The 25,152-nt window shown below is 56.6% G+C and overlaps 2 protein-coding genes across 3 annotated transcripts; one reads left to right on the top strand and one right to left on the bottom strand.

The window, feature by feature from the left end:
* Window positions 1-2,340: 2,340 nt before the first annotated feature.
* Window positions 2,341-17,240, top strand: VANGL2 (VANGL planar cell polarity protein 2). 2 transcript variants are annotated; one of them, XM_054653227.2, is made up of 9 exons: window positions 2,341-2,440; window positions 5,992-6,128; window positions 7,810-8,071; window positions 8,594-8,714; window positions 10,809-11,416; window positions 12,583-12,719; window positions 13,319-13,454; window positions 14,385-14,616; window positions 15,441-17,240. In XM_054653227.2, exons 3-9 carry the CDS (start codon window positions 8,001-8,003, stop codon window positions 15,699-15,701), a joined length of 1,566 nt encoding a protein of 521 aa, XP_054509202.1. In that variant the 5' UTR covers window positions 2,341-2,440; window positions 5,992-6,128; window positions 7,810-8,000; the 3' UTR covers window positions 15,702-17,240. The 2 variants fall into 2 exon arrangements, with proteins under 2 accessions (XP_054509202.1, XP_077048218.1); XM_077192103.1 differs by having other exon boundaries at window positions 2,373-2,427.
* A 98-nt stretch (window positions 17,241-17,338) lies between these two features.
* On the bottom strand, window positions 17,339-23,881 carry LOC143696245 (uncharacterized). The gene is made up of 6 exons (XM_077192089.1): window positions 23,743-23,881; window positions 22,552-22,755; window positions 21,483-21,584; window positions 20,478-20,516; window positions 18,627-18,727; window positions 17,339-17,874 (listed from the first exon to the last, which is right to left on the bottom strand). The coding sequence occupies exons 1-6, from the start codon at window positions 23,780-23,782 to the stop codon at window positions 17,848-17,850; spliced, it is 513 nt and encodes a 170-aa protein (XP_077048204.1). The 5' UTR covers window positions 23,783-23,881; the 3' UTR covers window positions 17,339-17,847.
* Window positions 23,882-25,152: the final 1,271 nt, after the last annotated feature.

Raw genomic sequence — 25,152 nt, 5'->3', positions numbered from 1 at the left:
AATTTGGGAACCCCAAACCCCTTTAGGGCCGTGTACCCATTGTGGCAGTCCCCAAACCCTTTGGGGTTCATTGTCCCCAAACCCTTTGAGGTTCATTGTCCCCAAACCCTTTAGGCCTCATTGTCCCCAAACCCCTTTAGGCCTCATTGTCCCCAAACCCTTTGGGGTTCCTTGTCCCCAAACCCCTTTGGGGTTCATTGTCCCCAAACCCCTTTAGGCCTCATTGTCCCCAAACCCCTTTGGGGTTCATTGTCCCCAAACCCCTTTGGGGCTCATTGTCCCTAAACCCCTTTGGGGTTCATTGTCCCCAAACCCCTTTAGGGTTCATTGTCCCCAAACCCCTTTAGGCCTCATTGTCCCCCAACCCCTTTGGGGTTCATTGTCCCCAGACCCCTTTAGGGTTCATTGTCCCCAGACCCCTTTAGGGTTCATTGTCCCCAGACCCCTTTAGGCCTCATTGTCCCCAAACCCCTTTAGGCCTCATTGTCCCCAAACCCCTTTAGGGTTCGTTGTCCCCAGACCCTTTAGGGCCGCGTCCCCTCCTGCAGCCCTCGGAGGGGAGGGGCGGCCCCATAAAGGCCGGGGTGGGGCCGAGCGCCCCTTCCCAGCTGCCGCAGCCCCATCTGGCCGGGAACGAGCCCCGACCCCATAAATCATCCCGGGGAACGACCCCCAGCCCCATAAATCATCCCCGAGCGGGGCGGGAGCGCCCCGGGGCAGCTGCGGGGGCGGCCCTGGGACACCCCGGGACAGACCCCACAACAATGGGGGCACCAGGGACCCCTCCCCACAACAATGGGGGCACCAGGGACCCCCCAGCACAGACCCCACAACAATGGGGGCGCCAGGAGCCGGGTTTGGGGTCGCAGCTCGGGGGGGTCTGTGCTGGGGGGGTCATTATTTCCGCTCATTAGGCTGTGAAATAATGGGGTGGGGGGCGCTGAGCCCATTGCCCCATAACCCCATCGCCCCCCGCCCCACGATTCCCCCCAATCTCCCTGCCCCATCGCCCCCAGCCCCATAACCGCTTTCCCATCACCCCAGAGCCTCCAGCCCCTAAATCCCCGCGCCCTAAATCCCTCCCAAATCTCCCCAAAATCCCGATCTCCCCTCGCCCCCAAACTCCCCAAAATCCCCCCCAAAATCCCGATCTCCCCCCGCCCCAAATCCCCCCAAATTCCCGCTCTCCCCTCGCCCCCCGCCCCAATTCCCCTCCCGGCCCCGCCTCCCCATTGACTCCCAACCACGCATTTCAATCCCACCAATGGCAGCGCGGCTCTCCGCGCCCGCCTCACGCCATTGGCCAGCGCCGCGGGGGGCGTGGCCAGCGCGGTCCCACCCTCGCCCATTGAGCGCTCGGCTGTTCCGGGCAGCGGCCGCGCCCCCCCCGCGCTCCGCAGGCTTTGGGGACCCCCGGGTGTTTTTGGGGGGCTCGGGGGGATTTGGGGTCCCTCCCTTTGTGGGGGATGAAGGTGCTGGAGCCCCCCGTGTGTCCCCAGCGGCCTCTGCTGCCTCGGGCGGTGCTGCTGGCCCTGAGCCCCCCGAAAATCCCGGCCCTGCTGCAGGCCGGGGGTCCCCAGGTGTGACCCCAGGTGTGTCCCCAGGTGTGTCCCCAGGTGTGTCCCCAGATGTGACCCGCGCCCCCCCATATCCGCAGGGATGGGGCTGGGGTCTTCCAGCAGCCCGGAACCGCTGGGGCTGAGGGTCGGGGGTGACCCCAAAGCCGGGGGGCTCGGCCGGACCCCCCAGGACACCCCAAATCCTGAGGGGGCTCGGCCGGACCCAGGACCCCAAGCCCCGTTTTTTGGGGGGTCAGGGGGGGTTTATGGGGTTCAGAATCCTTCCCCAAACCCCAAATCAAGGTGGGAGCAGCGGCGCTGTGCCCCCCCCCGTGGGCTGAGACCCCTTGGGGGCCATTTGGGGGGGTTAAGAACCCTTTGGGGGGGCGGTTTTGGGGTGCCGAGACCCCTTTGGGGACGATGTTGGGGTGCGGGTACCCCTTGCGGTAGCTCCGAGCGGGGGTGACGCGAGGTGGGGGCTCAACCCTCGTTGCCCCCCCCTAAAAACGGAGATTGTTCCCCAAGAGACGCCGCCCCCTCCCCAAAAAACGGGGGACCCTCCTCATAAAACGCCGCCCCCTCCCCCAAAAAAGCGCATCCTCACCCCAAATCCCCCCGGCCTGGGGGGTCCCTGGGTGTTCGGGGAGGGGTCCCCAATATCGGGGGGGGTGCGCGGGTGTCCCCCCGCCCCAGACAATGGCCCCGAGGCGGCGCCGGGAGCGCGCAGCGCAGACAATGGGGCGGGAGCGGGGGCGCCGGGGGGAGCGGGGCTTTCCTCCGCCTCCTCCTCCTCTTCCTCCTCCTCCTCCTCCTCCGCCGCCGCCGCCGCCGCCGCCGGGGTTCGGGTGCGGGGGGGACGCGCACAAAGGTGCGGGGCGATGGTGAGTGGGGGGCGCGGGGGGGCTCGGGCCGCTCCCGGGGGGATCGCGGGCAGCGGCCGCGGCCCCGGGGCTGGGCGGGGAGCGGGGCCGGGCCGGGGCCGCGCTCCCTGCGGGAAGGGCCCCGCCAGCCGCGGCTTTTCCTGCGCTGGCGGCGGCGGCGGCTGCGGGAGCCCCGAGCGCGGCGCGGGGGTCCCGGCTGGGGAGGGGGCGATGGGACCCCCCGGGAGCCGCGCGGGGACGCGCTCGGGGCTCTGCCGGAGCCTCCTCGGGGCGCGGTGCCACCCCCGGCACCCCCCGAATGTGCCCCGGGGTGGCACGGCGGCCTCGGAGCGCTTTGTGCCCATCCCGGGGGCACCTGCGGGGCGTCCCCAGGGTGTCCCCGGTGTCCCCGGTGTCCCCAGGGTGTCCCCGGTGTCCCCAGGGTGTCCCCAGGGTGTCCCCGGTGTCCCCGTCACCTGCGCCGTGTCCCCGGTGTCCCCCCCGTCACCTGCGGGTGTCCCTGGGGTGTCCCCACCGCTGTCCCCGCTGTCCCCATGCCCTCCCCGGTGCCCGGGCGGGGCCGTCCCGGGGGTCCCTGGGCCCGGTGTCCCCCGTGTCCCCCCTGTCCCTCGTGTCCCCCCCATGTCCCCGCTGCCCCCTGTGTCCCCCCCCGTCCCCCGGTGTCCCTCCCTGTCCTCCGCGTCCCTCGCTGTCGCTGCTGTCCCCCGGTGTCCCCCCGGTGTCCCCCCGGTGTCCCCACGCCCTGCCCGGTGCTCGGGGCTTCCTGTGCCGGGCGTGCCCGGTGCCCTCCGGCTCCGCGACAGCCCCGGCCGGATCCCGAGCCGGTTCCTGGGGATCCCGAGCCGGTTCCTGGATCCCGAGCCGGTTCCTGGGGATCCCGAGCCGGTTCCCGAATCCCGAGCCGGTTCCTGGAGATCCCGAGCCGGTTCCTGGATCCCGAGCCGGTTCCTGGGGATCCCGAGCCGGTTCCTGGGGATCCCGGCCTGGGATGGTTTTGGTTTTTTTTCCCTTGGGATCTTCTTCCCCCCGCGGGCGGAGGTGAAAACGCAGCAAAACAACAAAAAAAGAAATCAAAAACAACAACAACAAAAAAAGGAGATTTCGGGATAATTCAAATCTTCTCCATCACGGGAATTCGAGGATGGGGCTGGGACCCAGACGGGATCCCGAGGATTTTCCAGGCGCTTTGTGAAGCTCGGACGGTTTAATTAATGAACAATTAACAATTAACAGGCGGCGGGGACCTGGGGGCGGCCGCTGCGGGCTCGAGGTCCCCCCGTGTCCCCTCCCCGCGTGTTCCAGAGGGGTCGGGGACATCCCAGTGATCCCTGGAGCGATCCCACGGGAGGAAGGAATTCCTTGTTTTTCCCCGGCTCCCGGCAGACAATGGGGCCGGAGGGAGCAGCCCCGAGGTGGCGGATCCGGCTTAATTCGGGATTTGGGATGAGTTCCCCGAGGTTTTATGGATTTATTGTCGAGGCCTGGGAAGGGATTTGGGAATTCCCAGCTGGGAATTCCGGCCAAACCCCAGGAGGTTCAGCCCTGCAGGATCCCTGGATGTGATGGGAACGTCCCAGCGCTCCCGGATCCCGCTGGATCCCGTCCCTGCGCCGCTTTTCCGGGATCCGGGACGTGGAAAATGGATTGGGGGGATCCCCAAGGATCGGGAGCTGCTGGAGGAGAATTCTCATGGATCCAAACCCCCAGTCCTGGGAGATCCCGGTGTCCTTTGGGGACAGCAATTTTGGGATTTCGGGGTTTTTCCTGAAGAAAACGTTGGAATTCCAAGCGAGGACGTGGATTTCTGGGATGGTCCTTCCCAAATCCCATGGAGCCACCCGGAAGCGGATTTGGGATTGCTGGAAGGGACGAGAAGATGGGATTTGGGATTTCTCCAGGGAATTCCTGAGCAATTCCCCGGGAATTTGGGATGGAGGGATTTAGGGCTGTGGGGCGGGAATTCCGGAATCCTGGAAATTTTTTGCTGGGAATTTGGGACTCCAGGATCCTCCAGGTGCGGGATTTGGTTCCCCAGGTGCTGATCCCAGGGAATGGGGCAGGACAAGAGGGAACGGCCTCGGGCTGTGCCAGGGCTGGAAATTTGGGATGGTTTTTCCATGGGAAAAGGGTTGGGAAGCACCGGAGGGGGCTCAGGGAGGGCTGGATCCCCATCCCTGCAGGGAATCCCTGGAATTCGCGTTTGATCCATCCCAGCTCGGACTCGGTGACCTCGGAGATCTTTCCCAGCCTGGACAATCCCGGGATTTTCTGGGACTCCCACCCCATTCCCAACCCTCCCCGGTTCCTCCAGGATGGGAATCCCGGACCCTTCATCCGCCGGATTCTCCCTCTCCAAGTGGGATTTTTTCCCAGGAAAACTCATTCCCAGCTTTCCCAGAACCCTGGATCAGGAAGGAGCCGATTTCCCTCTTGGAATTCTCCCTCTGGAGCTGTTGGGAAGAAGCTTTTTCATCTGGAAACACTTGGATCTATTTTTTTTTTTATGTTTAATTATTTTCGCTCTTTTGGGGAGCATTTGAATCCCAAACGTTGGATTTGAGGCTCAGGGCTTTGATCCCGAGCCCCATCCCCAGAAAAATTCCAGCCTGGGCTTGAAGACGTCGGGAATGGCGAAGCCTCTCCGGCCCTGGGGGGGTTTTTTGGGAGCTTTGATCATCCCAGGATTAAAAAATGGGAATTTTCCTCCTCCTCCTCCTCTTTTGCATCCGGCTCTGGCTCCCGGCGTCTCCCAGAGCCCGGGAACCCATTCCCGGCCTTTCCGGGGCTGTGGAACCAGCTCTGCTGGAAAAGATTCCAAGAAAAATCCCTCTTTTTTTTTTCACTGCTGGAACGAGAGGATGAGGAGCTCCAGGATCCCGGATTCCTGCTGGAATTCCTGAATTCCCTTTGGGACGGGGACGGCACCTGTCAAATTCATGGATTCCTGGAAAATCCTGAATTTATTTCGGCTGAATCCACAGGCTGGGGCCAAGAGACCTCGGAACACCTGGAAAATCCCGGGATTCATGGGAAACCCCAGGAATTGTGGAAAACCCTGGGAATTGTGGAAAACCCCAGGAATTCTGGAAAACCCCAGGATTCCTTGAAAACCCCAAGTTCATTTCAGCCGCAGACACCGGGATTTCAGGAAAACCCAGGGATTCCTGGAAAACCCCAAACCTATCCCGGCTGATCATCCAGGAGGACAATTCCCAAAAATTTTGGGATGCCCGGGGTGGGGTGTGCAATCGCTTTTCTGTGGTGCTCCCAAGGAATCCCTGAGCAGCGGGATCCGGGAATTGGCAGGATTGGGAATTGGCGGCATTTGAAAATTGGTGGGATTGGAAATTGGCGGGATTGGGAATTGGGGAATTGGGAATTGGTGGGACGTGGGAATTGGCGGGATTGGAAATTGGCGGGGTTGGGGAATTGGCGGGATTGGGAATTGGGGATTTGGGAATTGGCGGGATTCGGGAATTCAGGAATTCGGGAATTCGGGAATTCGGGAATTTGGGGATTGGTCCCGAACTGCCGTTGCTCGGCTCCCGCAGCTCCAGGGCGGCCCCCCCGTGCCGTGAGCAGCCCCCCATGCCCGGCCCGTGTTCGATGCCGGCCCCTCCGGAGGCTCCGGACGCTCCAAAGGCCTCGGTGAGCGCCGGGACGGAGCCGCCGCCGCCGGAGCCGCCCGGTGAGTGAGCCCGGGGATACTGGGGGGACTGGGGATACTGGGATGGGAGCCGGCCCATACTGGGGATACTGGGGATACTAGGGGGACTGGGACATACTGGGGATACTGGGATGGGAGCCGGCCCTTACTGGGGGGACTGGGAGCTCGGGATCCAGGCATTACTGGGGATACTGGGATGGGATCCAGCCACTACTGTGGGGACTGGGACAGGATCCAGCCCTTACTGGGGTCACTGGGACAGGATCCAGCCCTTACTGGGGTCACTGGGACAGGATCCAGCCCTTACTGGGGGGACTGGGACATACTGGGACAGGATCAACCCATTATTGGGGATACTGGAACAGGATCTAGCCCTTACTGGCATTACTGGGGAGACTGGGAGCCCGGGATCCAACCCTTACTGGGGTTACTGGGATATACTGGGACAGGATCCACCCCATTACTGAGGGGACTGGGACGTACTGGGGCCTCCAGCATCCATCTCTTACTGGGGCTACTGGACCCCCAGTACACGGCTCTTAGTGGGGTCACTGGGACAAACTGGGACAGGATCCAGCCCTTACTGGGACAGGATCCATCTCTTACTGGGCCATACTGGGACCCCCAGCGTCTCCCGGCCCCGTTCCCGTCTCCCGGGCGACGGCGGCAGCGGGAAAGGCCTCGGTTTCCATGGAGATCCGTGTGGGATCATCCGGAATTCCGGACAAAGGAATTCCCCCCTTCCCCCTTTGCGCCTCCCTGACCCCTTCTCCCCCTTTCCCGGGGCCTTGGAAAAGGGGCCCGAGGGTTTTTTGGGGTGGATTCGGTGGGAATGGGATTTCCATGGAAACCTGGGAGGCTGGGATGGCTCCCAGGGGCAGCTGGGGCCTCCCAGACTGCGGGACTGGGGCGTCCAGATTCCCCCAAAACCCTGGGAAAAGGCAGCGGGACTTGGCAGGATCATCCCAACGGAATCCCACATTCCCAGATTCCCAAGGGGGGGACACAGCCCCAGATCCCAAATCCCCTTTCCCTGCTGACCTCAAATTCCCTTTCCCTGCTCATCCCAAATCCCCTTTTCCTGCCCATCCCAAATCCCCTTTCCCTGCTCATCCCAAATTCCCTTTCCCTGCTCATCCCGAATTCCCTTTTCCTGCCCATCCCGAATTCCCTTTTCCTGCCCATCCCAAATTCCCTTTCCCAGCCCCGTTTCCCACCTGGGAAAGGGATGCAGGGACAGGAGGGGCTCTGGGCCATACTGGGCCGTGCTGGGCCATACTGGGCCGTGCTGGGCCATACTGGGCCATGCTGGGCCGTGCTGGGCCGTACTGGGCCGTGCTGGGCCGTGCTGGGCCATTCTGGGCTGTGCTGGGCCGTACTGGGCTGTGCTGGGCCCTACTGGGCTGTACTGGGCCATGCTGGGCCATACTGGGCCATACTGGGCCGTACTGGGCCGTGCTGGGCCATACTGGGCCGTGCTGGGCCGTGCTGGGCCATACTGGGCCGTGCTGGGCCGTGCTGGGCCGTACTGGGCCGTGCTGGGCCGTACTGGGCCGTACTGGGCCATACTGGGCCGTGCTAGGCCGTACTGGGCCGTACTGGGCCGTACTGGGCCGTATTGGGCCGTGCTGGGCCGTGCTGGGCCGTACTGGGCCGTGCTGGGCCAGCCCCAGTGACGCTGCCCGTGTGTCCCCCCCCTCAGGTGGGCGCGTCCTTTTCTCCTGAGCGAGGCCACCCCAAGGTGACAAAATTGAGCCCCTCAAGGTCACGGTCGACTTCCTGAAGGTGCCCCTGGGCCTGAAGAAGCCCCCGCTGAAGGAGGCCCTGGCCGCCCTCCCGGGAAAACCCAAATCCCAAATCCTGGAGCGGCACAAGCCCCGGCGCTCCGACGCCATGGACAACGAGTCCCAGTATTCCGGGTATTCCTACAAATCCGGCCATTCCCGCAGCTCCCGCAAGCACAGGTGAGGGACCCCGCATCCCCCGTCCCCACCTTTGCTGGGTGTCCCCATCACAGTGGGTGTCCCCATCACAGTGGGTGTCCCAATCACACTTTTCCCACTTTTTTCCCCATTATTCCTGCTTTTTTCCCCATTTTCCCAACTTTTCCCCCCATTTCCCCGCTTTTTTCCCCATTTTTCCCACTTTTTATCCCATTTTTCCCCCCTTTATTCCCCTGCTTTTCCCACTTTTTTCCCCCACTTTTCCCAACTTTTTTCCCCATTTTCCCAACTCTTTTCCCCCCATTTTTACCACTTTTTTCCCCACTTTCACCACTTTTTTCCCCGTTTTCCCAACTTTTTTCATCATTTTTCCTGCTTTTTCCCCCATTGTTCCTGCTTTTTTTCCCCCATTTTTCCCACCTTTTTCCCCATTTTTCCTGGGTTTTTTCCCCCATTTTCCCCCCATTTTTCCTGGGGTTTTTTCCCCCCATTTCCCCCCTTTTTTCCCCCCATTTTTCCCCATTTTCCCCCTGCTTTCCCCAGGGATCGGCGGGAGCGGCACCGCTCCAAGAGCCGGGATGGGACGCGCGGGGACAAATCGGTGACGATCCAAGCGCCGGGGGAGCCTCTGCTGGACAACGAATCCACGCGGGGGGACGAGAGGGTGAGCACAGAGGGGAAAGGGCTGCAATCCTTGGGATCCCGGGAGCTTCTTCCCCCCCCCCGGCGGAATTTTTCCCGGCGGAATTTCCCGGCCGAGCGGTCCGGCCGGTCGGGCCGGTCCCGGGGAGAACGAGAAAATGAGAAAATGGAAAGGAGACGCGGCTCCGGCGGCGCCAGGGCTGGAAAACGCCCCCGGGATCCGATCCCAGCGAACCCAAACCTGGAGGGTTTGCCCCAAATTCCCGCCCCGGGTGGGACAGGGGAGGCTGCCCCGCCCCTGGTGCCCCTCGTTCCCAAATTCTGGAATTTCTCCAGCCCGATCCCGGCCTTTCATCCTCTCCCAGTCCGCCCACGCCGGCGGCTCCGGCGCTTTTCATGTTCCCTCTGCGGCGGCTTTTCCTGGGAATGGGGCTCCTGGAGCCGCCTGGGAATGGGGGCTTTTCCTGGGAATGGGGGCTTTTCCTGGGAATGGGGGCTTTTCCTGGGAATCAGGGCTTTTCCCAGGAATGGGGGCTTTTCCTGGGAATGGGGCTTTTCCTGGGAATGCGGGCTTTTCCTGGGAATGGGGGCTTTTCCTGGGAATGCGGGCTTTTCCTGGGAATGGGGCTTTTCCTGGGAATGGGGGCTTTTCCTGGGAATGGAGGCTTTTCCTGGGAATGGGGCTCCCCGAGCTGCCCTGGAGCACCCTGGGCTCCTCTTTGCCCCTTGGAGTGAAATCCATGGAGCGCTGGAATTGCTTGGACGGGGATCATCCCACGGGCAGGGACGCCTCCCACCATCCCAGGGCGCTCCGGGCTGGAACTGGGATGGAATTTTCCAGGGATCCGTGGAAAAACAGGGGGGAGAACTTCCCAGTTTTCTGGCAAAAAAATTTGTGGGGAAAATTCCAACACGGAAAACAAAACAAAAAAACCACCCCAAATTCCAGGAATGTCCGAGTGCCCAAAACCAGGATGAGGGAAAGACACCCGGACGGGGTGGGGGAAGGAATCCAGCTGGGAAGGAATCCAGGGTTTTTGGCTTTTCTCCGGCTGGGAGAGGGGGTTCTGGAGCGGGGAAGGGCCTGTCCGGAGCCATTCCCAACAATTCCCAAGCATTCCCAAGCATTCCCAAGCATTCCCAGCCTTCCCGGCGCGGGCAGCGCTGCGGGGGCGTGCCGGGCGTGTTCCTGCTGGCCCTGGCAGCCGGGAAGGGTTGGCCAGGAAATCCGGGAGCTTCCCGGTCCCAAAGCTGCTCCCGCCGGAGCCGGAGCTTTCCCGGAGGGAGAATTCCCAGCGGAATTCCCGGCCGCTGTCCCAGGCCCAGGCTGAGCTTCCTCCACCCTGAGGAGGGCGATGGCTCCGGGCAGCGCTCCCGGCGTGGAGGTGGGATGGGGCTTTGGAAAACAGGGAATGCTCCTCTGGGATTGAGGGGATTTGGGAACCGCCCCTTGGAGTGTCCCCTGTCACCTCCCCAGGGTGACATTTCCTGGAGCTGTGGTGGGTGGGAGGCCCTGGAGGTGAGGAGGGACAGGTGGGACACGGAGCCACCCCTCGGGATGTCCCCTGCTCAGGGTGACACCTGGGTGGGAGGCCCTGCAGGTGAGGTGCCCACCTGGGACAGGTAGGACCCCTTGGAATGTCCCCTGTCCCCTCCCCAGGGTGACAATGGGGACACTCTTGGCTTGGAGGTGCAAAGGATGGGAGGTCCTGCAGGTGAGGTGGCCACCTGGGACAGGTGGGACACGGAGCCACCCCTCGAAACGTCCCCTGCTCAGGGTGACACCTGGGTGGTGGGTGGGAGGCCCTGGAGGTGAGGTGGGACAGGTGGGACACAGAGCCACCCCTCGGAATGTCCCCTGTCCCCTCCCCAGGGTGACAATGGGGACACTCTTGGTTTGATGGGCTGATGGGACACGGAGCCACCCCTCGGAATGTCCCTTGTCCCCTCCCCAGGGTGACAATGGGGACACTCTTGGTTTGATGGGCTGATGGGACCCCTCGGAATGTCCCCTGCTCAGGGTGACACCTGGGTGGTCAGTGGGAGGCCCTGGAGGTGAGGTGGGACAGGTGGGACACGGAGCCACCCCTCGAAATGTCCCCTGTCCCCTCCCCAGGACGACAACTGGGGCGAGACCACCACGGTGGTGACGGGGACGTCGGAGCACAGCATCTCCCACGATGACCTCACGCGCATCACCAAGGACATGGAGGACAGCGCCCACCTGGACTGCTCCCGCCACCTGGGCGTGGCCCTGGGCGCGGCCCTGGCGCTCCTGGCCTTCCTCACGCCCTTGGCCTTCCTCCTCCTCCCGCAGCTGCTGTGGCGGGAGGAGCTGGAGCCCTGCGGGACGCCCTGCGAGGGGCTCTTCATCTCGGTGGCCTTCAAACTCCTCATCCTCCTGCTGGGCAGCTGGGCCTTGTTCTTCCGCCGCCCCAAAGCCTTCTTCCCGCGCGTCTTCGTCTTCCGCGCGCTGCTCATGGTGCTGGTGTTCCTGCTGGTCGTGTCCTACTGGCTCTTCTACGGCGTGCGGATCCTGGACTCGCGGGACCGCAACTACCGCGGCGTGGTGCAGTTCGCCGTGTCCCTGGTGGACGCCCTGCTCTTCGTGCACTACCTGGCCGTGGTGCTGCTGGAGCTGCGGCAGCTCCAGCCCCAGTTCACGCTCAAGGCCGTGCGCTCGGCCGACGGCGCCAGCCGCTTCTACAACGTCGGCCACCTCAGGTGGGGACGGCTCCGGCGGTGGCGTGGGTGGATGTTCTCATAGGTGGATGTTCTCGTGGGTGGATGTTCTCATAGGTGGATGTTCTCGTGGGTGGATGTTCTCGTGGGTGGATGTTCTCGTGGGTGGATGTTCTCGTGGGTGGATGTTCTCGTGGGTGGATCTTCTCGTGGGTGGATGTTCTCGTGGGTGGATGTTCTCATAGGTGGATGTTCTCGTGGGTGGATGTTCTCGTGGGTGGATGTTCTCGTGGGTGGATGTTCTCGTGGGTGGATGTTCTCGTGGGTGGATGTTCTCGTGGGTGGACGTTCTCGTGGGTGGACGTTCTCGTGGGTGGATGTTCTCGTGGTGGGAATGGGGTTTTTTTTTGGGGTGGGAAAGGGGGTGAGGGGGTGATGTTCTGAGGGGGATGGAGGGGATGAGCCTGGAGGAAAGGGAGATTTTGGGTTCCTTCAAGGGGGGTTTGGGGTCTGATTGCAGGGAATGGGGTCACAGAATCACAGAATCACGGAATGATGAGGTTGGAAGAGCCCTCTAAGACCATCGAGTCCAATCTGTGCCCTAACACCCAGACTACAGCACCCAGTGCCATGTCCAGTCTTTTTTTAAACACATCTGGAGATGGTGATTCCGCCACCTCCCTGGGAAGAGCATTCCAGTATTTTATTATTCTTTCGGTGAAAAATCTTAATATTTTTCACTGAAAGAAATATCCAACCTATGCCTTCCCTGATGTAGCTTGAGACTGGGTCCTCTAACAAGGTCAGGACAAGAGGGGACAGCCTCGAGCCGTGCCAGGGCTGGAAATTTGGGAAAATCCCTCCTGGAAAGGGCGGCCAGGCCTTGGAAGGGGCTCAGGGAGTGGCCACCCCTGGAGGTGTCCAAGGAATTCCTGGAGATTCCTCGGGATGACCCAGTGGGAGCTTGGACTCGGTGATCCTGGAGCTCTTTTCTCTGGGAACTGATGGAATCATGGAATGGATTTGGTTGGAAGTCCCTTACAGATCCACGGGCAGGGACACCTCCCACCATCCCAGGTGGCTCCAACCCAGCCTTGGACACTTCCAGGGATGGCGCAGCCACATTTTTTCCCCGGGAATTCCCTCCCAGCCCCTGCTGTCCCCCGGCGTGTGTCCCCCTCACACGTTCCCGGTGTTTGCCCCCGCAGCATCCAGCGAGCGGCCGTGTGGATCCTGGAGAATTACTACCACGACTTCCCGGTCTACAACCCCGCCCTCCTCAACCTTCCCAAATCCGTCCTCTCCAAGAAAATGTCCGGCTTTAAGGTCTATTCCCTCGGCGAGGGTGAGATTCCATTCCCCCTTGCCCCGTGGCTTCCCCCTCTCCTTCTCCTCCCGTTCCTCCATCCCCATCCTCGCCTTCCTCTCTGGAATTTTTTGGAGGGAAGCTCTGGGTGCTTCCTCCCTTCCTCTCTGGAATTTTTTGGAGGGAAGCTCTGGGTGCTTCCTCCCTTCCTCTCCGGAGTTTTTTGGAGGGAGCTCTGAGGCTTCCCCAGCAAGCACCAGTAGCAAAATGGGGGGGATCCACCCCCTACCCAAAATTCCAGGAAATTCCTGGGTTTTTTTGGGGAATTTTGGAGGGAATTTTTTGGGAAATTTGAACTGGGAGCCCATTTTGGGGCATTTTCCTGCAAATGAGGGGGATGGAGGGGATCAGCATTCCCTTCCTCTCAGGGATTTTTTTTGGAGGCAGCTCCGGGTGCTTCCTCCCTTCCCCTCCAGAATTTTTTTGGAGGCATCTCCGGGTGCTTCCTCCCTTCCTCTCCGGAATTTTTTTGGAGGCAGCTCCGGGTGCTTCCTCCCTTCTCCGGAATTTTTTTGGTGGGGAGCTCCGGGTGCTTTTTTTCCCGAGCTCACCCCTGGCCTGGACGGCTCCACCAACAGAGAATTCCACCAACAACTCCACGGGGCAGTCGCGGGCGGTGATCGCGGCGGCGGCGCGGCGGCGCGACAACAGCCACAACGAGTTCTACTACGAGGAGGCCGAGCACGAGCGCCGGGTGCGGAAACGCCGCGCCAGGTGCGGAAAAAAAACCCTGGATTCCCGGCCTTGGGAATGCCGTGGGGGGCCCCTTCCAGGTTTTTCATGGATGGGGAGCTGCCAGGGGGTGACTCCAGATCAGCCCAAGGGTGGTCGTGTGGGTGCATCTTCAGCCGAGTTGGTTGAAGCTTGGGTTCCTTCGTCCGTTTGGGTGAAGCCCAGCAGATCCAAGATTTCCATCCCGGATCCAAGGGATTTCCAGCCCAGATCCAAGGGAGTTTCTATCCCGGGTCCATGGGGTTTTCCATCCCAGATCCAAGAGGTTTTCCGTCCCAGATCCAAGGAGTTTTCCATCCCAAATCCAAGGGGTTTTCCACCCCAGATCCAAGGGAGTTTCCATCCCAGATCCAAGCAGTTTTCCATCCCAGATCCAAGAGGTTTCCCATCCCAAATCCACGAGGTTTTCCATCCCAAACCCAAGGGATTTTCCATCCCAAATCCAAGGGATTTTTCTGTCCCAAATCCATGAGGTTTCTCATCCCAAATCCATGAGTTTTTCCCTCGCAAATCCATAAGGTTTCCCATCCCAAATCCAAGAGGTTTTCTGTCCCAAATCCAAGGGAGTTTCCATCCCAAATCCCCGGGATTTCCATCCCAAATCCAAGGGATTTTCCCATCCCAAATCCACAAGATTTCCTATCCCAAATCCAAGGTGTTTTTCAATCCCAAATCCAAGGGATTTTCCCATCCCAGATCCACGAGGTTTCCCATCCCAAATCCACAAGGTTTCCCATCCCAAATCCAAGGTGTTTTTCAATCCCAAATCCAAGGTGTTTTTCAATCCCAAATCCAAGGGATTTTCCCATCCCAGATCCACGGGGTTTCCCGTCCCAAATCCACGGGGTTTCCCATCCCAAATCCGTGAGTTTTCCCGTCCTGAGCCCCCGGCGTTCCCCGCCTCTCCCGCAGGCTGGTGGTGGCGGTGGAGGAGGCCTTCACCCACATCAAGCGGCTGCAGGAGGAGGAGCAGAAGAACCCGCGGGAGATCATGGACCCGCGCGAGGCCGCCCAGGCCATCTTCGCCTCCATGGCCCGCGCCATGCAGAAGTACCTGAGGACCACCAAGCAGCAGCCCTACCACACCATGGAGAGCATCCTGCAGCACCTGGAGTTCTGCATCACCCACGACATGACCCCCAAGGTGCCCAGACGGGGGTTTGGGTGGGGTTGTGCCGTTTGGGATCGTCCCGTCGGGAAAATGAGGGGTTGGAGTGAGGGGTGGGGTTGGGGTCTTCTCATGGGGAACTGGGAATGGGGCTGGAGCAGCTGGAGAAGGGAATGGAGAATCCTGAGGGAGATGGGGGGGCTCAGCCTGGGGAAAAGGGGGATCCAGGGGGGATTTGGGATCTGCCAGGGGGGGATTTGGGGTCTGATCCCAGAGAAAAGGGGGATCCAGGGGTGGGATTTGGGATCTGCCAGGGGGGGATTTGGGGTCTGATCCCAGAGAAAAGGGGGATCCAGGGGGGGATTTGGGATCTGCCAGGGGGGGATTTGGGGTCTGATCCCAGAGAAAAGGGGGATCCAGGGGGGGATTTGGGATCTGCCAGGGCGGATTTGGGGTCTGATCCCAGAGAAAAGGGGGATCCAGGGGGGGATTTGGGATCTGCCAGGGAGGATTTGGGGTCTGATCCCAGGGAATGGGGCAGGACAAGAGGGAACGGCCTCGAGCTGTGTCAGGGTGGGAAATTTGGGAAAATCCCTCCTGGAAAGGCCTTGGAAGGGGCTCGGGGAGGTTTGGCGTGGCCACCCCAAGGAATTCCTGGAATTCTGGGGGACAAGGTGGGGACTGGCCCCAGCTCCGACTCAATGACCTCGGAGCTCTTTCCCAACCTGCACAACCCCCAAAAACCCCCAAAGCAGCACCACGGGGCCGTTCTCCCCCCTTCCAAAACCCAAACCCAAACCTGGTTTGGGTGGTCTGGGCCACCCCGAGGTGACGTCGCCGTGTCCCTCCCCTTCCCCAAGGCCTTCCTGGAGCGGTACCTGACGGCCGGCCCCACCATCCAGTACCACAAGGACCGCTGGCTGGCCAAGCAGTGGACGCTGGTCAGCGAGGAGCCGGTGACCAACGGCCTCAAGGACGGCGTGGTCTTCGTGCTCAAGCGCCAGGACTTCAGCCTGGTGGTGTCCACCAAGAAGATCCCGTTCTTCAAGCTCTCCGAGGAGTTCGTGGACCCCAAGTCGCACAAGTTCATCATGAGGCTGCAGTCGGAGACCTCGGTGTGATGGGCCGGGATGGGATTTTTTTTCCCAAATCCTTCCGGCTCCAAGGCTCCAAATTTGGCTCCTCCGGCGCCGCCGGGATGCGGAAAACCGGGGAAGGCGCTCCCGGCTCCGGCGCCTTGCCGGGATCATGACCACTCGTCCTTTCCTGAGGTGGCTGAGCCCCTTCTCCTCCTCCTCCTCCTCCTCCCCTTCCTCCTCCTCCTCCTCCTCATTCCCGAAATCCGGATCCTTTGGAGCCGTAACTCAAGGGCTAATCCCAAGAATTCCCAGCTTCCTTCTTCACCAGCGTCCTGGAGCAGCTCCGGGGTCCCGCAGACCTCCTGCTCCTGCCCGTGTTCTCCTGGACATCTGTCCTGGCTCTGGCCTTAAACCACTGCCCGGCCCCGGGGCGGGGCTTGGGATCCCAAGGGAATTTTGGGATCATCTCCAGGAATCCGTGGCTGCTATGGAAAAGCTCCCCCTGCTGCACCCCCAGGTTTTGGGAGCGCCCTCCTCGCCTCTGCTGAATTTTTTTTTTTTTAGGAAAAACGAGTGGAAATCTGGGGTTTTTTTTTTTTTTTGGAGGAGCTGAAGGTTGGATTGAGGTTTTGGGAGGGTTTTTTTTGGGTGGGTTTCGCTGCTCCCGAGGGGATCCGCATCCCAAATTCCAGCGGCAGCTCCCTGGGGCTTCCCGGAGCAATCCTGGATCCGGGACCCTGAGGGGTCAGCGAGGTCCTTCAGGAGCATCCTTCAAATGCGGTGATCCCGCAGAATTCCCATCGGGATGCAAAAAAAAAAAAAAAAACCTCTTTTTTTCCTGCCTTCTCCTGGTTTGGGTTTTTAAGGTCACAAATACCTCACGGATGGATTTGGAATTTTATTCCCGATTTTTTTTTTTGTGGTTTTTTTTTTTTTCTTCCCCCGCTCCATGTTCCACCTCCACCCTCGCGGGGCCGGGTTTCATTCCAGGGAGGCGTTTTTGGGGTCGGGTTTTGGGGTCGATTTTGTCCTAAGCACTAAAAGAGGGGGAGTTTGGAGACAGGGGAGGCTTCCCCAGTAAGCACCAGTAGCAAAATGGGGGGATCCATCCCCTACCCCAATTCCAGGAAATTCCTGGGGTTTTTTTGGGAATTTTTGGGGGGGGAATTTTTTTGGGGGGGAATTCGAACTGGGAGCCCATTTTGGGGCGTTTTCCTGAAAAAAAAAAAAGAAAAAAAGAAAAAGAAAAAAGGGGATGGATCTTCCTGGGGAGGGGTGGGGAGTTCACAATTCCATTTGGGAATTTTGGGAGATCAAAATTCCCTTTTTTTTTTTGTCCCATTTCCGGGGTTGGGTTTGGATTTTGTTTTCCCGCAGAGCCGAGATTTCTGTGCATGCGTGTAGAAAGTTGTAAAATGTCAAATTAATGGTTTTTAATATATAAAGAAAGCTTGGATTTTCCCGGATTTTTGCAGTGGATCGGAGCATTCCGGCAGTGGTAGGAATTTTTTTCCGTTGGTGTTTGGTTGTTTTTTTGGGTTTTGTTTTTTTTTTGTTTTGTTTGTTTTGTTTTATTTTTTTTTTTCATAGAGGAACTAAAATTGTACAATTTTGTTTTTTTTTAATAAAATAAATCTGTTTTGACTTTTTTTTTTTTTTTATTTATTTCAGCTCGGGGGCTGTGGGGCCAAGAGTTTGGGGTTTGTGGGGTCGAGGATTTGGGGTGTGTGGGGCGAAGGATTTGGGGTCTACAGGGCAAGGATTTGGGATTTATGGGGCAAAGAATTTGGGGGTTGTGGGGCCAAGGATTTGGGGTCTCTGGGGTCAAGGATTTGGGATTTATTAGGCCGGGGATTTGGGGTGTTTGCCACTAAATTTTAGGAATCTACGGTGCCAAAATTTTGGGATCCATGGGGCCAAAAACTTGGGATTTTGGGGCTGAGGGTTTGGGGTCAATGTCCAGCCCCTCCTGTGCTCATCCCAGCCCCAAATCCCCCAGAACCGCCCCAAAACACGCGGAGGAAAACACCGGAGGGGGCTGCGTGTCCCAGCAGAGAAATTCCAAGGATTTTTGGGATAAAATCCCACTTTTTGTGCTGTTCCTCGTGCAGGGGACGCCGGAGGGGCCTCGGGGTGGCCTCGTGTCCCCGGGGGGGGCCCGGGAGCCCCTGGGGCCACCCTGGGACCCTCAGGAGCCGCCCGGGGGCGAGTCCGGCTGGGGAGGAGAAAACCGGGAATTGGGAGAGGCTGGAATTGTCCCTTTATCCCAGGAATTGTCCCTTTATCCCAGGAATCGTCCCTTTATCCCGGGAATTGTCCCTTTATCCCAGGAATTTTCCCGTTATCCCAGGAATTTTCCCTTTATCCCAGGAATTGTCCCTTTATCCCAGGAATTTTTCCTTTATCCCAGGAATTTTCCCTTTATTCCTGGAATTGTCCCTTTTCCCCAGGAATTTTCCCTTTAACCTGGGAATTGTCCCTTTATCTCAGAAATTTTCCCTTTATCCCAGGAATTTTCCCATTTCCCCCGGAAATCCCATTTCCCCAGGAATTTTCCCATTTCCCCAGGAATTCTCTTCTGCCCAAGAAGTGTCCATTTTTCCCAGGAATTCAATTTTTTCCCAGGAATTTTCCCTTTTCCCCAGGAATTCTCCCTTTTTTCCAGGAATTCTCCCTTTTTTCCCAGAAATTCTCTTTTTCCCAGCAATTCCCTTTATCCCAAGAATTCCATTTTTTCCCCAGGAATTTTCCCTTTTTCCCAAGAATTGTCCCTTTTTCCCAGGAATTTTCCCTTTATCCCAAGAATTCCATTTTTTCCCAGGAATTTTCCCTTTTCCCCAGGAATTTTCCCTTTTTCCCAGGAATTCCCTTTGTCCCAGGAATTCCATTTTTTCCCCAGGAGTTTTCCCTTTTTCCCAGGAATTTTTCCCTTTTTCCCAGGAATTTTCCCCTTTTTCCCTGCAGTACCGGGGGCTGGGGAGGGTCTGGCTGGTCCAAGGGGGTCTCGGCGAGCTCCGGGATTTTTGGGATGGGGTCGTGGACGTGGGGCTGGACCAGAGCCCCCAGATCTGCAGGGGAAGGGTTGGGATGAGATCTGGGAATCGCCAGGATTTGGGAATTCTGGAGTGGTTTGGGGTGGGAGGAGCTTTAGGATCACCCCAATCCCATGGGAAGGGACATTCCCACCATCCCAAAGTGGAATTGGGCACTTCCAGGGATGGGATAACCAAATATCCCAATAAGATTGAACATCCCAGAAAAAAATAAAATACCCCAATAAAATCGAATGTCCCGGAAAAAATAAAATATCCCCATAAAATTAAAAAAAAAAACAATAAAAAACACCCCAATACAACAAAATATCCCAATAAAATAAATTATAAAGGAAAATATCCCTGTAAAATCAAAATATCCCAATAAGATTGAATATCCCAGAAAAAATAAAATATCCCAATAAAATTAAATATCCCAGAAAAAAACAATAAAAAACACCCCAATACAACAAAATATCCCAATAAAATAAAATATAAAAGAAAATATCCCTGTAAAATCAAAATATCTCAGTAAGATTGAATATCCCAGAAAAAAATTAAATATCCCAATAAGATTGATTATCCCAGAAAAAATAAAATAAAAAAAACACCCCAATACAAAAAAAATCCCAATAAAATAAAATATAAAAGAAAATATCCCTGTAAAATCAAAATATCTCAATAAGATTGAATATCCCAGAAAAAAAACAATAAAAAACACCCCAATACAAAAAAAAATCCCAATAAAATAAAATAGAAAGTATCCCAGTAAAATCAAAATATCCCAATAAAATTGAATATCCCTGAAAAAAATTAAATATCCCAATAAGATTGAATATCCCAGAAAAAATAAAATAAAAAACACCCCAATACAAAAAAAATCCCAATAAAATAAAATATAAAATAAAATATCCCTGTAAAATCAAAATATCTCAATAAGATTGAATATCCCAGAAAAAAAAACAATAAAAAACACTCCAATACAAAAAAAATCCCAATAAAATAAAATAGAAAGTATCCCAGTAAAAGCAAAATATCCCAATAAAATTGAATATCCCAGAAAAAATTAAATATCCCAATAAGATTGAATATCCCAGAAAAAATAAAATTAAAAAAACACCCCAATACAAAAAAAATCCCAATAAAATAAAATAGAAAGTATCCCAGTAAAAGCAAAATATCCCAATAAAATTGAATATCCCAGAAAAAAAAATAAATATCCCAATAAGATTGAATATCCCAGAAAAAAATTAAATATCCCAATAAGATTGAATATCCCAGAAAAAATAAAATAAAAAAAACACCCCAATACAAAAAAAATCCCAATAAAATAAAATAGGAAGTATCCCAGTAAAATCAAAATATCCCAATAAGATTGAATATCCCCGAAAAAATTAAATACCCCAATAAGATTGAATATCCCAGAAAAAAATATCCCAATATAATTGAATTTCCCAGAAAAAAATAAAACATCCTAATAAAATTAAACACCCATTAAAAAACCACCCCAATACAAAAAAAAATCCCAATAAAATAAAATAGAAAATATCCCAATAAAATTGAAAATCCCCGAAAAAATTAAATATCCCAATAAAATTAAACACCCATTAAAAAACCACCCCAATACAACAAAATATCCCAACAAAATAAAATATAAAAGAAAATACCCCAGTAAAATCAAACACCCAATTAAATAAAAATACCCCAATAAAATAAAATACCCCAATAAACCCAAACATCCCAGTTACCCCAGTTATCCCAGTTACCCCAGCCCCACAGGGCTCACCTGAGGAGTCGCTGCCGCCCATGGCCCTGTCCCGGATCCCTGTGACCAGAACAGACCCAAAACTTGGATTTTCCACCCCAAATCCCCTTTGGAAAACCCCAAAACCAGCCGAGCCTCAGTTTGGGTTTGGAGCGGGGAAAAAACCCCAAAACCCCAAAAATTTGTGTGAACTGGAGGAGCAAAGGGCAGAGCTGACCCCAAAAGAGGCAAATTTGAGGTCAGAAGGGAAATTTGGGATGAATTTGGGGAATTTTGGGATGAATTTGGGGAATTTTGGAGCCGGATGTGAGCACGGGGGAGCCCCCAGCCCTGAACTGTGGCCATGGGAGGGTTTTGGGATCAGGATCCCCCTGGTGGTGCTGCACCCCAAAAAGGGACATTTTGGGGCACTTTTGGAGATTTTGGGGTGGAGACTTCTGGATCTTTTTGGGGCATTTCTGATCATTTTGGGGCTTGTGGCCTCTGGATCTTTTGGGGCAGTTCTGATTATTTTGGGGTTGTCATTTCTGGATCTTTTGAGATTTTGACTTCTGGATCTTTTGAGATTTTGGGGTTGTGGCTTCTGGATCTTTTGGGGTTTTGGGGTTTTGACTTCTGGATCTTTTGGGGCAGTTCTGATAATTTTGGCGTTGTGGTTTCTGGATCTTTTGGGGTTTTGACTTCTGGATATTTTGGGGTTTTGGGGTTGTGGCTTCTGGATCTTTTTGGGGCAGTTCTGATTATTTTGGGGTTGTGGTTTCTGGATCTTTTGGGGGCATTTCCGATTATTTTGGGGCTTGTGGCCTCTGGATCTTTTGGGGGCATTTCTGAATATTTTGGGGCTGTGGCTTCTGGATGTTTTGGGGTTGTGGCCCTGGAGGATTTGGGGTTGTGGCCTCTGGATCTTTTGAGGTTTTGGCTTCTGGATCTTTGGGGGCATTTCTGATTATTTTGGGGTGGTGGCCTCTGGATATTTTGGGGTGCTGGCCTCTGGGCGTTTTGGGGTTTTGGGGTTTTGGGTCTGACCTTTGTCCTTGGTCCTCTGGTAGGTGACAAAGAGCACGAGCAGGGCCAGCACCACGAAGATGACGGGGGACCAGTACCGGGCTGAGACGCCCGAGGAGGCTCCTGTGGGGACAGAGGTGACCGGGGGGCACAGCCTGGGACATTCCAGGGTCCCCTCGGGAGGGTGGCAGGTCCCCTGAGAGGGTGACGCGTCCCCCAGGAGAGGGACAGGTCCTCCAGGGGTGGCGTCACCTCCCCACGATGGTGACAAATCCTGGTGACAATGACAATGACAATGACAGTGCCATGTGCCCACGATGGTGACAAATCCCTGGGGACAATGACAATGACAATGACAATGACAGTGCCACGTCCCCATGATGGTGACAAATCCCTGGGGACAATGACAACGACAGTGCCACGTCCCCACGATGGTGACAGATCCTGGGGACAATGACAATGACAGTGCCATCTCCCCATGATGGTGACAAATCCTGGGGACAATGCCACATCCCTGTGGACAGTGCCACCTCTCCACAATGGTGACAAACCCCTGGTGACAGTGCCACCTCACTGGGGACAGTGCCACGACCCTGGGGACAGTGCCACCTCCCTGAGGACAGTGCCACCTCACCACAATGGTGACAAACCCCTGGGGACAATGTCACATCCTTGGGGACAGTGCCACCTCCCTGGTGACAGTGCCACGTCTCTGGGAACAGTGCCACGTCCCTGGGGACAATGCCACCTCCCCACAATGGTGGCAAACCCCTGGGGACAATGTCACATCCTTGGGGGCAATGTCACCTCCCTGGGGACAGTGCCACCTCCCCGGGGACAATGCCACCTCTCCACAATGGTGGCAAACCCCTGGGGACAATGCCACCTCCCTGGTGACAGTACCACGTCTCTGGGAACAGTGCCACGTGCCTGGGGACAATGCTACATCCCCAGGGACAGAGCCACCTCCCTGGGGACAATGCCATGTCTCTGGGGACAGTGCCACATCCACGGGGACAGTGCCACCTCCCTGGGGACAATGCCACCTCCCTGGGGACAGAGCCACATCCTCCCTTTCCCCGGAACTCACGGCTTTGGTTCCCCGCCGGTGTCACCGCCAGGTCCCCGAGGCTCCCGGGAGGGCTCGTGGTGACCCTCGGCCACGTTGTCGCCGTGTCCCCGTCCCCGGCGGCCGTGCTGGGGTGTCCTGGTGGCTCCAGGGGGTCCCGTGTCCCCTCCGGGGTCTCCTCGGTGCCGTTCCCGTTCCCCGACTCCTCTTCCTGGAAGCCGAGAGCTGGGGATTTGTGGGATTTGGGATTTGTCCCGTTCTCCCCCAAATCCGGGGGTCAGGAATGGGAATGTCCACCCCAATGTCCCCTCAGGGGACGTGGGACAGGGTCTGGGGACAGCACCAGAGGGTGAAAGGTCAGGAGGGGCCCCAAAAGGAAATTTTGGGAAAGAGGAGAGGGAGGGAAATCCCAGGAATTCTGAGGGAGAGGGGACGGGACCCCAGGAGCAGCCGGGAACGTTCCAGGTGGGATTCGGGATGGAGATCCCGGAAATTCTGCCCCCAGAAGGTTTCTGGGCCCTGGAACAGCTCCCCAGGGAATGATCCCAACCCCAAAACCTCCAGGAGGATGTGGAAAACACTCCCAGACAATGGGCAGGATTTTGGGATTTTTTGGGGATTTGGGGATTTGGGATTTTGGGGATTTTTGGATTTTGGGGCTGGGTTGGATGATCCAGGTGGGTTTTTCTGGCTCAGGAGGTCCCACAAGTCTCCAAGGGGGCTGAGCTCGAGCGGGGCAGCGGCCCCACATCCTGTGGGGTTCACACCTCGCCCCCGACAACCAAAGCCCCAAATCTGTCACGTTTTCACAGTGGAAAATGGGGGCTGGGGCTAAGCCGAGGCTGTTCCGAAACCCAGGAGGTTTTGGGGTTCTGCCACCTGCAGGAATTATAAAATACCCCAAAATACCCCAAAATATCCCAGTTTGGGGCATGGAATTGGGGGATGTGAGGTGGAAGGACCCACCAGGATCATCCAAGTCCCATTTGTGGCCCTGACGAGATTAAAACCAACAAAACCAACCCAAAACGGTCCAAAAGCCTCTCCTGAGTCTCTGCTGGGGTGGGCTGGGATGGATCTGGGGAGCTGGGACAGCTCAGAAGACCCCAAAACCCTCTTGGGAACACAACCCGGGCTCAGCAAAGCCTGGCTCAGCCCAAACCTGAGCTTAACCCCCAGGAAAGGCCCTCCAGAGACCTCCCTGAGCTGCACCTGCTGCCTTCAGCCCCTTCCTCTTCCTCGTCCTCCTCATCCTCGCTGCGGCCCCGCGCCCCGAGCCCCCCGGCCCCACTCACCGGCCCCGGAGCAGAGCAGGGCGAGGCAGAGCCCCCCAAAGCCTCTCGGGCCCATCCTGCCCTGCCCGGCCCCTCGGAGCCGCCTCCCTTCCCCTTTCAGGAGAGGAAGCGGCGGTTGCTGAGGAAAGGTGGTGAAATCGGGGGAGGAACCGGTAAAAAACATCCCTGAGGTCCTTCCTCCACACCATGGACCATCAATCCATCCATGGATCATTGCTCCAATCCATGGATCATTGCTGCAATCCATGGATCATTTCTCCAATCCATGGATCATTGCTGCAATCCATGGATCATCTCTCCATCCATGGATCATCAATCCATGGATCATCTCCCCAATCCATGGATCATCCCTCCATCCCATGGATCATTGCTGCAATCCATGGATCATCTCTCCAATCCATGGATCATCAATCCATGGATCATCTCCCCAATCCATGGATCATCTCTCCATCCATGGATCATCCCTCCATCCATGGATCATTGCTGCAATCCATGGATCATCTCTCCATCCATGGATCATCTCTCCATCCTTGGATCATTTCTCCAATCCATGGATCATCTCTCCATCCATGGATCATCTCTCCACACCATAGATCATCTCTCCATCCCATGGATCATCCCTCCATCCATGGATCATCTCTCCGATCCATGGATCATTTCTCCAATCCATGGATCATCTCTCCATCCTTGGATCATTTCTCCGATCCATGGATCATCTCTCCATCCCATGGATCATCTCTCCATCCATGGATCATCTCTCCAATCCATGGATCATCTCTCCATCCCATGGATCATCCCTCCATCCATGGATCATTTCTCCAATCCATGGATCATCTCTCCATCCCATGGATCATCCCTCCATCCATGGATCATTTCTCCAATCCATGGATCATCCCTCCATCCATGGATCATCTCTCCATCCTTGGATCATTTCTCCGATCCATGGATCCGTTTCTCCTTGCCGTGGGATTGCTCTCCTGTCCCATAGAATCATTTCTCCATTCCATGGAGAAATCCAATGGATTTGTGTTCCGGGCCCCAACGCGAGATGTTTTCCATTCCCACCTGCATGGCAGATGACCTTTGCCAAGCGGGCAGTTTGCCTTATCTCTCTCTCTGAGTGACCTCTCTCACATTCACACCTCCCTGGGGAGGGGACACTGCTGATAACAGCCATGGAATGTCCCTGCATGGCTGATAAGAACTGCAGCATCCCATTGGCAGATGGGAGCCCAGGGGGAGGAGCCAAGCATTCCTACCCGGATATAATCCAGAGGTTCTGGGACACCAGCCAAGCATTCCTGCCTGGATATAATCTGGAAATTCT

The sequence above is a fragment of the Agelaius phoeniceus genome, chromosome 31, assembly GCF_051311805.1.
Source record: "Agelaius phoeniceus isolate bAgePho1 chromosome 31, bAgePho1.hap1, whole genome shotgun sequence".
NCBI classification, from domain to species: Eukaryota; Metazoa; Chordata; class Aves; order Passeriformes; family Icteridae; genus Agelaius; species Agelaius phoeniceus.
This window is presented reverse-complemented; position numbering and strand designations above follow the sequence as displayed.

Excerpts from the sequence above, each read along its gene's own strand:
- LOC143696245 (XM_077192089.1), bottom strand. The coding sequence starts at position 23,782 with ATGAGGAGGACGAGGAAGAGGAAGGGGCTGAAGGCAGCAG. Across the intron at positions 22,756-23,742 it reads GAAGGGGCTGAAGGCAGCAG|CTCTCGGCTTCCAGGAAGAG; the intron begins GTGCAGCTCAGG and ends ACAAATCCCCAG. Across the intron at positions 17,875-18,626 it reads CAGACCCTCCCCAGCCCCCG|CCGGACTCGCCCCCGGGCGG; the intron begins GTACTGCAGGGA and ends TCTCCTCCCCAG.
- VANGL2 (XM_054653227.2), top strand. The coding sequence starts at position 8,001 with ATGGACAACGAGTCCCAGTATTCCGGGTATTCCTACAAATCCGGCCAT. Across the intron at positions 8,072-8,593 it reads CGCAGCTCCCGCAAGCACAG|GGATCGGCGGGAGCGGCACC; the intron begins GTGAGGGACCCC and ends TGCTTTCCCCAG. Across the intron at positions 12,720-13,318 it reads GGTCTATTCCCTCGGCGAGG|AGAATTCCACCAACAACTCC; the intron begins GTGAGATTCCAT and ends CTCCACCAACAG.